The sequence below is a fragment of the Mastomys coucha genome, unplaced genomic scaffold (assembly GCF_008632895.1).
Source record: "Mastomys coucha isolate ucsf_1 unplaced genomic scaffold, UCSF_Mcou_1 pScaffold3, whole genome shotgun sequence".
Lineage (NCBI taxonomy): Eukaryota > Metazoa > Chordata > Mammalia > Rodentia > Muridae > Mastomys > Mastomys coucha.
In genome coordinates this window covers 42,668,133-42,678,246 of record NW_022196909.1, presented here as the reverse complement: position 1 = coordinate 42,678,246, position 10,114 = coordinate 42,668,133, and the positions used below count along the sequence as shown (strand labels likewise).

Genomic DNA, 10,114 nt, shown 5'->3' with positions numbered 1-10,114 from the left:
ATATATATATATACATACATACATACATACATACATACATACATATATGGGGGGTTTCCTGGTCACAGATAAAGATGGGAGGTGAGCCCAATGGATTGGATTCTGGGAATATGGCGGCTGTTGCCTTGGCAACCGGTCTGTGAGGCCTGCCTATGGGACGTCACGGGTTTTGGAGGCCCTGATGCCAACAGTTAACCTAATTTTGAAGATAACGTCTCTTTCTGATTCTGTCCTTTGCTGTTTCAGCTAGCCTGAACTGGGCAACTCTAGGAGTTCTCCTGTCTCTGCTGCTCAAACAGCACTATGCTTGCTCACTTTTCTTTCCATGTGGGCAGTGGGGATCTGAACAAAGGGTCCCCAGGCTTATATGGCAAGCTCTTTACCCACTGAGCCATCTCTTCAGCCCCCAGTGAACCATTTAATTATGTTCCCAAGAGTGATGTGTGGCACCTTTCTGTGACTTCACAAGACAGGACACACACTGCCTTGGGGACCTCTTCGGGACATGGACTGTTTTCTGCCTATCAGGTGCAGGGAGTGAGCCTCCGGTCCCTCTATAAGCGATCAACAGGCCACGTTACCTTCACCATCGACCCAGTCCGTGACCTTCTCATTTGGGCCATCGTCCAGAACCACAGGGAGCTGGCGGGCATCATATGGGCTCAGGTACCAGGCCTGATTTAGTTGTAATGTTTAGACTGGTGGTCGGAGTCAGGGACTCACTTCCCACAGCCAATCACAGCTCACACTGTGTGGTATAGTTAAGATCTCTAATCCAGAGAGGCTTGGAGCACCCAGAAGTGGGGAAACAAGAAACTTTGGTGGAAAAATAATTCTTAAAGATTTATTTATTTATTTCACATATGTGGGTACACTGTCGCTGTCTTCAGACACACCAGAAGACAGTATCGGATGCCTGTTACAGATGGTTGTGAGCCACCATGTGGGTGCTGGGAACTGAACTCAGGACCTCTGGAAGAGCAGTCAGTGCTCTTAACCACTGAGCCATCTCTCCAAAGAAAAGGAAAGAGAGATAAAGGCCCTATAAGCAATCTGCCGTGGTCACTTCCAGGGCTTATGATGTAGGCAGTGTTGTTCTCTGTGACCGGTCAAAGTTCCCGTCTGTTTGTTATACCCATTAGGGAGACAAGCACACGGTACCCATGTACCGCCTTCAGAAGGGTTATATGTTAATGTGGCGTGACTCAAGTTGTTTATATGAACAGGACCCACCTAAACCCCAGATCCTAAGCAGCTCTGTTCGCTAACATAGGTTTCTGGGAGCAGGATGGGTAAACGTAGCTAGTCTCCCCCGGGTCCTCACAGTGTCCTTGTATCCCAGAGTCAGGACTGTACTGCCGCAGCACTGGCCTGTAGCAAGATCCTGAAGGAGCTGTCCAAGGAGGAGGAAGACACGGACAGCTCTGAGGAGATGCTGGCACTGGCGGACGAGTTTGAGCACAGGGCTATCGGTGAGCCTCCTGGGGCCACACGCATTTTCTCCAGCATCCTGATCTCTGCAATGTCAATGCTAATGCTGCTGCTAAGAGTCCTTGTCCGTAGTCCAGATGTGTCGGGACAGTACCGATATGCTAGTCTCACCCAGAGTCCTTCCTTTGCTGCGGGTATCACTTGAAGGGTTGGCTCTCTGATTGTCCCCCAGCCACGGGTGAGCGTTTCTTGCTCTTCTCCTCAGGCGTCTTCACTGAGTGCTACAGGAAGGATGAGGAAAGAGCTCAGAAGCTGCTCGTCCGAGTGTCCGAGGCCTGGGGGAAGACCACCTGCCTGCAGCTGGCCCTAGAGGCCAAGGACATGAAATTCGTGTCTCATGGAGGCATCCAGGTGATTCCCTGGGGACCTGCTTCCACAGCCAGGTGCTTAGGTGGGCACAACCCTGACTCTGATGACATGGCTGGTCCCAGCAATGCAACTCTTTGGTGACTGGGATAGTGCCTGGTACTGCGCCACAGACAGATGGACGGGCACTTGTCTCCTGGTTTGGAGATGGGCAAACTGGTACACAGCAAAGTAAGTGGCTGCTGGCCAGGGAGGCAGCAGCTCAAATGACAGGTGGCCCTCAGAGCTGGTGCCACCTAAGGGAGCCTCAGGAAGAACAGGGGGACAATATAGCCTTTGTGGAACACTAAGGACCAGAGAAAATACTCCTTTATTGATTGGTTATTATTATTATTATTATTATTATTATTATTATTATTATTACTATTTTTGGTTATTCGAGACAGGGTTTCTCTGTGTAGCCCTGGCTGTCCTGGAACTCACTCTGTAGACCAGGCTGGCCTTGAACTCAGAAATCGACCTGCCTCTGCCTCCCAAGTGCTGGGATTAAAGGCGTGCGCTACCACCGCCCGGCTGGTTATTCTTTTTTATTTTTTAAAGATTTATTTATTTATTTTGTGTATGTGAATACACTGTAGCTGTACAGATGGTTGTGAGCCATCATGTGATTGTTGGGAATTGGAGTTTTAGGACCTCTGCTCGCTCCAGTTGGCCCTGCTCGCTCAGTCCCTGCTTGCTCCTGCCCAAAGATTTATTTTTTTTATTATATCTAAGTACACTGTAGCTGTCTTCAGACACAGCAGAAGAGTGTGTCAGATCTCAATACAGATGGTTGTGAGCCACCATGTGGTTGCTGGGATTTGAACTTAGGACTTTTAGAAGAGCAGTCAGTGCTCTTACCTGCTGAGCCATCTCGCCAGCCTTAAAGATGTGTTTATTTATTATATATAAATACACTGTAGCCAGACACCCCAGAAGAAGCCATCAGATTTCATTACGGATGGTTGTGAGCCACCATATGGTTGCTGGGATATGAACTTAAGGACCTTTGGAAGCGTAGTCAGTGCTCTTAACCACTGAGCCATCTCTCCAGCCCTCGATTGGTTATTTTTAGAGCCCAGCCTATGCTGTTACAATAATCACGGAGCTCCATGTGTCCTGGGCTGTGCAGAACCTGGGGACACCCAGGGAGGAATTGAATCTGGACCATGGCACTGAAAAGGCTCTGCTTATGACTGCCTGGGATTGTGTGGTCTCGGGAGTTTGCAGAGATTGCGAATCCCCCAGCTGGAGGAGGGATGGCAGGCAGAAGGGGATTCAGAGCCCCGTGTAATAAGTCCTGCTTCTTCCACACACACACTGGCTTGGCTCCAATCACCCAAACTCTCGATCCTCTGCTGGCTGACAACGGGGTACCTGTCAGAGCCCTGTGATTATAAGGATGGGATCATCACTCATCCTTGGGTGGCTGGAGTCTTGGGTGGGGGTCAGACCTCTGGATGCCCACTGTCCTGAGACTGCCCTGTCCACAGGCTTTCCTAACCAAGGTGTGGTGGGGGCAGCTCTGTGTGGACAATGGCCTCTGGAGGATTATCCTGTGCATGCTGGTCTTCCCGCTGCTCTTCACTGGCTTCATCTCCTTCAGGTGAGGGGGAGGGACCCCTAGAATGTGCAGGAAGTAGAGGGAGTACCAACTCAGTACCACATTGGGTCAAATTTCCACGTCCTGAGCTTTCTGCTGGATACTGGACAGATGGCGGTGCTGATGAGTCTGTCTCCATGGCAATAGGGAACCTGGAGGGGATGGGTGTGACCTTGGTGCTGCAGCCGGCCTGGGTGGAAGATTGAAGACCAGGCCTGGCTGTGCTTCACTTGTGGTCACCTTGGAGCACATGGGCTCTTGTTACGATGCCATCTTAGTTTTGATAGACAGTGTCGTTGGGTTCATCTGGGAGTTCAGGGCCAGATGCCAAGCCCCAGCCCAGGTGGCCAGGGGAAGCCCTCTCATGGACTAGATCACACAGTCCACCACCTTCTCACAGCCTGACTGTTGGAAATGTGTCCTGGGGGGAAACTGAGGCACTGAGGAGCAGTCCCAGTCTACTTTGCCTTCTGGAGGCCCACCCTGCACAATTCCCTAGGAGGACCAGAAATCCATCGCATCCTGCTCAGGGGTCATGGACATCACCCTGCAACCTTTGTAGTTTCTTCCCCTTCCCTGAGAGGATCAGAGCCGAGCCTGTGTTTCCAATAGAAGCTGTGACAGGAGGCGGCACCTCAGAGCACAGCTCTTGGTCACCCTGTTACCTGACCCTTATGACAGTAATGATAGCCGGTCCTCATTAGTGGGGGCACCTGAGCCTAAGAGCTCCTCTAAAGTTAAGAACACTGCACAGGAAACCTAACCTAGGCTCACAACCAAGCGTGGCTCTGGATAGGAGCTGTGATGTCTACAGGATTTATGGAAATTTGATGTATGAAGAAACCTTTCGGGCCCCTGTGACGTTTGGGGTCTTTAGGGCCAAGGCTGTCTTGTTGGCCTGTCTAGAACTGCTAAGTGACCTCGGGTATCAGGAGAGCTGTTCCTTTCTGAGTACCTTTGCCCCTGGAGTCAGGATGAGTAGGGATCCTAGAGACCAAAGTCTGTGGGATGTCACCGGCTGTGTCTTCTCTTGCAGGGAGAAGAGGCTGCAGGCACTGTGTCGCCCAGCCCGAGTCCGTGCCTTCTTCAATGCACCTGTGGTCATCTTCCATCTGAATATCCTCTCCTACTTCACCTTTCTCTGTCTGTTTGCCTACGTGCTCATGGTGGACTTCCAGCCTTCTCCATCCTGGTGCGAGTACCTCATCTACCTGTGGCTCTTCTCCCTGGTGTGCGAAGAGACACGGCAGGTGCTCATTGCTCCCTCATCAAGTGTCTGTTACAGTCGAGCCTCACCCAGGCCCCGCCCCGGGTGCTGGGCAAAACCCCAGAAGGCCATTACCTACCCCTCCACTTGGGAGCTTTACCGCTATGGCCTGGCAGCCTTGTGTGAGCCTGGGCTTCTGGACTTTTCCAAGGCAAAACCCTCACAGCTGACCTCAGTTTCTTGTTCTATGTGGCCCAAGGCCCCCACCTGCCTAATCACCTTCTCTGGCCACCTTTGAGTGGGAATGTCTCCCCACAGTGCCAAGTGTGGGGCTCTGTGTGACCATTCGCAAAAGACTTGGGCTGATGGAGAGCCGTGAATGTGGTTCATTCCACAAAAAGGGCTTAGGGTAAAATGTGCCAAACACAGAGGTCCCCGGGGCCACCCAAGGACTGCTGACTCACAGTATCTAGAGGTCACTTTCCTGAGGCAGGGGCAGAACTTGATGCTCCCTGCAAGGATGTGCAATGACATTCAGGGCCAGTGCCACTCAAACATCTTCTGCAAGCTCCAGGGTCCAGGGTTTGTACTGGGGACCAGTCACACAGACGTGACTCTGTCCTCATGGCTGATCTGTCTCCAGTCCCTTTGGAGTTGAACTAGTCCTGAGTAGCCTATATCATGAACTGGACTAGCTCACACCCCCCAATAAACAGGATGCTACCGTGAGGCTGGATATTCTAGGGACTTGAAGTCACCTTCTAGGATAAAGGTCTTCATGACCATTGAGCAGACTAATCCTTCACTCAGTTAGGGTCCCATTGCATCCTTGTGGTATCAGATTATATTGGGTGGACAACTTCCTGTTGGGAGACCCAAAGAAGAAAGAGGAGACCCCAAGAAGGAACCATGGGACTGGAGCTAGATGAGGCTGGAGCAATGTTGAGGGTCTGGAAGTTTGGGCCTCCTCAGCTTCTGTAGCCAGACCTTCCATGGAAGTCAGAGCTTCTATGTCCCCTGAGCTCACATGGCAGCCCCAAAAGAGAGGGCACATGTGTCTCTTAGACTCTGTCCCTTAGGCCCAGGGAAAGGACATGCTTTTGTTGGGGTCATGGGACCAGAAAAGGATGAGGATTACAGCCAGGCAAACTGTGTGAGGATCAGAAAGTAGGCATCATTCTGGATAAAGCAAAGATCCTTGTGGGAGGTGCTGGTAGGGAGGAGGGAGGTTCTCCATCACATCTATGCTCATGCGAGCACGCGTGTGCACACACACACACACATACATACATACATACATACATACACACATGCACACACATACACACACACCACACATTCATTCGCACATAATCATGCGCACACATGTACACACGGGCTTAATCACATCCCTGGTCCATGGGAGACTAGCAGTGATGTCTAGTGGGAACTTACCTCCATTTGTGCTGTTCCTTGGACTTGTTGAGTGCCACGGTCCACCCTGTGTGCAGCTGGCCCCCACCATAGTCAAGATCTCTCCACAAAGGGCTTTGTGTAGGTGGCCCTGATGGAGATGTTGGCCTCCCCTAACTGTGGTCTCCTCAGTAGCTATTCTACGATCCCGACGGCTGCGGGCTGATGAAGATGGCGTCCCTGTACTTCAGTGACTTCTGGAACAAACTGGACGTTGGGGCCATTCTGCTCTTCATAGTAGGACTGACCTGCCGGTGAGTAGCCAGGGTGACCCCGCCTTCTCGGTGTGAGGCACCCAGACCCAGACAGTTTAAGAGAAGGTGGGGAGCTGGCTTGGCCCCTGACAGAAATTTCTGAGCCCCAACTTTTGCCTGTCTGTGGATGGCCCAGACCATGTCTGCCTTTGGCACTGATGGAGAGATGGTGTTGGTGTGTGCAACTGCTTTTTAACCATCTTGGGTTGCTGTCATATCCAGGGGCCACCAGCCATATTGTTTGTCTGAGCTTTCTAGACACAGTATCCCCTTTGTTCATCGCTGCTGGGTTATACCCCACTCATGACAGTTGTGTATCTGAGAAGCGGTGGCCTTCTCCCTTCTCGAGGTGAGATAGGTATGGCCAAGGCTCCTACAATTTTTTTCTGGGATGTCCTTGTACCTGAATATCTACCTCAGTTCTCTGTAGAAATTCTGCCCTTGATGTCACCCTGGCCTTGGACATATTTAGGCGTGGCTCCTCCACAGCCATGTACCACCAAGGATCACCCCAAGCTAGGGAGAGATTTTGGAAACCCCTGCCTCCTGGTGTGCCGAACCTGAAGTGGTACCCTGCCTACTGCCAGGCTCATCCCAGCGACGCTGTACCCTGGGCGCATCATCCTGTCTTTGGACTTCATCATGTTCTGTCTCCGTCTCATGCACATCTTCACTATTAGCAAGACACTGGGGCCCAAGATAATCATCGTGAAGCGGATGGTGAGGGCCCAAGGGGCTGACCTGGGAGGGACCGGAACCCATGGCCGCTGTGAGGGAGGCTGAGAGCTGCGCTCACCGTGAATGATGTAGGAAGGGGCGGGGCTTACCGCTTGTCCTGTGTCTTAGCTCTGCCTCATCCCCAGAATCTAAGAACGTCCCTCATACTGTTTTCTGGATGCCATCTCCTCCAGGTTGCCTTCCATGTTTCTCACTTCACAACCCCATCGTGGACCCCACTGCCGCTCAGAATGCGAGCCCTTGATTCTTTGGGTCAACCTTGATTCCGCTCCATGTCTTTGGGGTACCCCGTATGAAGATGTCAGTGCGCTCTGTGGGGTTGCACGGAGACCCCAGGCCCCGGGATGCTCCCTAGCGTCCTGCATCTGAGCCAGTGATAGTGGGGAGAAGGCATCCCGGGGGCAACCCGTGGTTTCTCTCTCTGCAGATGAAGGACGTCTTCTTCTTCCTCTTCCTCCTGGCGGTGTGGGTGGTGTCCTTCGGAGTGGCGAAGCAGGCCATTCTCATCCACAACGAGAGCCGCGTGGACTGGATCTTCCGTGGGGTTGTCTATCACTCTTACCTGACCATCTTTGGGCAGATCCCAAGCTACATTGACGGTAGGAGCCAGGTTGTGGGCATCTAAGGGGGCAAGAGGAAGAGAGATGGAGAGGAGGCACTCCCTAGGACTCTCTCAGAGTCCAAGGTTACAGGAGATGGGGTTCATTTCCAACCAGGCTGTGTGGCTTTCTAAGGACCAGGAAAGTCTGGGGCTCCATTGGGTCAGCTTGCCTCGGATGCTGATAGTCCTCAGCAGAGAGTGACGGGTGCCTGCATTTCCCCATCGATGAGGAGCAGGCGCGTGTGACTAGGAACTTAAGCTATGCCAAAGATGTACGGGACACAGTTGACAGTCCCCTTGTCCCCCTTTCCCTCATCCCACTATAGTCAGATATTACTTCTTACTCTCTGACAGAAAGATGACTTTCATGTGTGTGCATGTGTGAGTTTGTCTGCGTGTATGTACGTGTGTGTGTGTGTGTGTGTGTGTATGTGTGTGTACCTTTGCCTATATGTGAGCCCATGTGTGCATGTACATGTATGAGTGTATGTATGTGAGCATGGGTATGTGTGTGTGTGTGCACGCATGTGTGAGTGCATGTGTGTAAGTGTGTATGCGTGTGTGGTGGCCAGAGGACAACCTCAGGTGTCATTTCATAGGAGCTACCCACCCTGTTGGTTTTTTGTTTGTTTTTTACTCTTTCCTTAATTTCTATTTTACGTGTCTGAGTGCTTGAGTGTTCACATAGTTGTAAGCATCCATGTGGGTGTTGGGAATTGAACCCAGGTCCTCTGGAAGGACTCGTAACCATTGAGCCATCTTTCCAGTCCTTCATTTTTTTTAAAAAAAAATTTTTTTTTTTGAGACAGGATCTCTCAGTGGTCTGGGCTGTCCCTCGTAGGCTAAGCTGACTAAGCAGAATCTCAGGGACCCACCTGTCCCCTCCTTGGCACTGATCTTGAAAATGTGAGGCATGACATCTGGCTTTAAACAATTTTCCTATTCCCCAGCCCCTATGCGGTTTGTTGTTGTTGTTGTTGTTTTTAACCAGCATCCTTCAGGTAGACTTCCCATATCACAGCTACCCACCGAAGGTCCACACATGACACATGAACATGGAAGCTAGCTTCAGACCCCATCCCCATCAACAGCTGCTGCTGTCCTTTCTCAGTCCCACAAGCCCCTGCTCTGCTGCTGTCCACACATTTGCACTCCGAGACATGCCACGCAAGCTAGAGCTAAGGTGGCGTGAAGTTGGCTGCATCGGGCTTTGTCACCCGGTGTCACGTTCAGGGTTCCCTGGGGTCATAGCAGGTAACAGCGCTTCATCCCACTTCACCACTAAACCTTATTTCTTGGCATGGACGGGGCACCTCTTAGGTATCCGTAAGTTGGGACCACTTGCGTTCGAGCTGGGTTTTGGCTGCTGTGGCTGCTGCTGGTGTGACCTTACGTTTGTGCTCCCGTGTGGGTTCGTTTAACTCTTACAAACACGCCGAGCTGTTTCCACAGAGAGCATGTGCTTCAGTTTCTTCACACTCATTCTTGCGACTGTCAGGTGGGTGTCGGCAGCATCTTCCTGTGGATTTGATTGACATTTCTCTAGTGGCTTCTGTGGCCGTATTTCCACGTGCTTACTTACTGGACCATTTGTGGAAGTTCTTAGGAGAAATATCCATTTCTGTCTCAAGCTCATTTTTCCTCTTCCATTATATATATATTTTTTATTATTGAGCTTTTAAGAGTTTTACCGTAGGGCCAGTTTCTGTTACTGTTACGCAACATTTTCTGTTACGACGGGGCTTGTCTTTCTATTTTATTTATGAAAAGACAACTTTCTTTGAAGCATGGAATTTTAATGAGGTGCAGCTTGACTTTTAAAATCGCTCATGTATCACAGTGGAGAAGACACTGTCAAACTCAAGACTTCAAAAGGTTTACGAGTGAGGGTTTATAGCTTTTTCAAAAAAAATATATTTATTTATTTATTTATTTTATGTATGTGAGTACACTGTCGCTGTCTTCAGACACATTAGAAGAGGCCATCAGATCCCAGTACAGATGGTGGCGAGGCACCATGTGGTTGCTGGGAATTGAACTCAAGACCTCTGGAAGAGCACTCAGTGGTTTTTTTTTTTTTTAAGAAGATTTATTTATTTATTTTATGTATATGAGTCCACACTGTAGCTGTACAGGTAGTTGTGAGCCTTCATCTGGTTGTTGGGAATTGACTTTTAGGACCTTTGCTTGCTCCAGTCACCCCTGCTTGCTCCTGTAGACCCTGCTCGCTCTGGCCCAAAGATTTATTTATTATTATAAATAAGTACACTGTAGCTGTCTTCAGATGCACCAGAAGAGGGCATCAGATGTCATTATGGGTGGTTATGACCCACCATGTGGTTGCTAGGATTTGAACTCAGGACCTTCAGAAGAGCAGTTGGTACTCTTAACCGCTGAGCCATCTCTCCAGCCTTCCCCTCCTC

The 10,114-nt window shown here is 50.6% G+C and overlaps 1 protein-coding gene across 8 annotated transcripts in view; it reads left to right on the top strand.

Moving 5' to 3' along the window:
• Trpm2 (transient receptor potential cation channel subfamily M member 2) overlaps nt 1-10,114 on the top strand; it is a 56,246-nt gene that overhangs the window by 27,208 nt on the left and 18,924 nt on the right. For all 8 annotated transcript variants that reach the window (XR_004112365.1, XM_031347894.1, XM_031347892.1 and 5 more), the window contains 8 exons: nt 529-666; nt 1,343-1,472; nt 1,697-1,842; nt 3,330-3,442; nt 4,476-4,689; nt 6,234-6,352; nt 6,940-7,072; nt 7,518-7,689. Coding sequence is in view for 7 of the 8 variants with exons in the window: in XM_031347894.1 (XP_031203754.1) it covers nt 529-666; nt 1,343-1,472; nt 1,697-1,842; nt 3,330-3,442; nt 4,476-4,689; nt 6,234-6,352; nt 6,940-7,072; nt 7,518-7,689 (1,165 nt within the window). In the remaining variant the exon portion in view is untranslated. The remainder of the gene's footprint in view (nt 1-528; nt 667-1,342; nt 1,473-1,696; nt 1,843-3,329; nt 3,443-4,475; nt 4,690-6,233; nt 6,353-6,939; nt 7,073-7,517; nt 7,690-10,114) is intronic.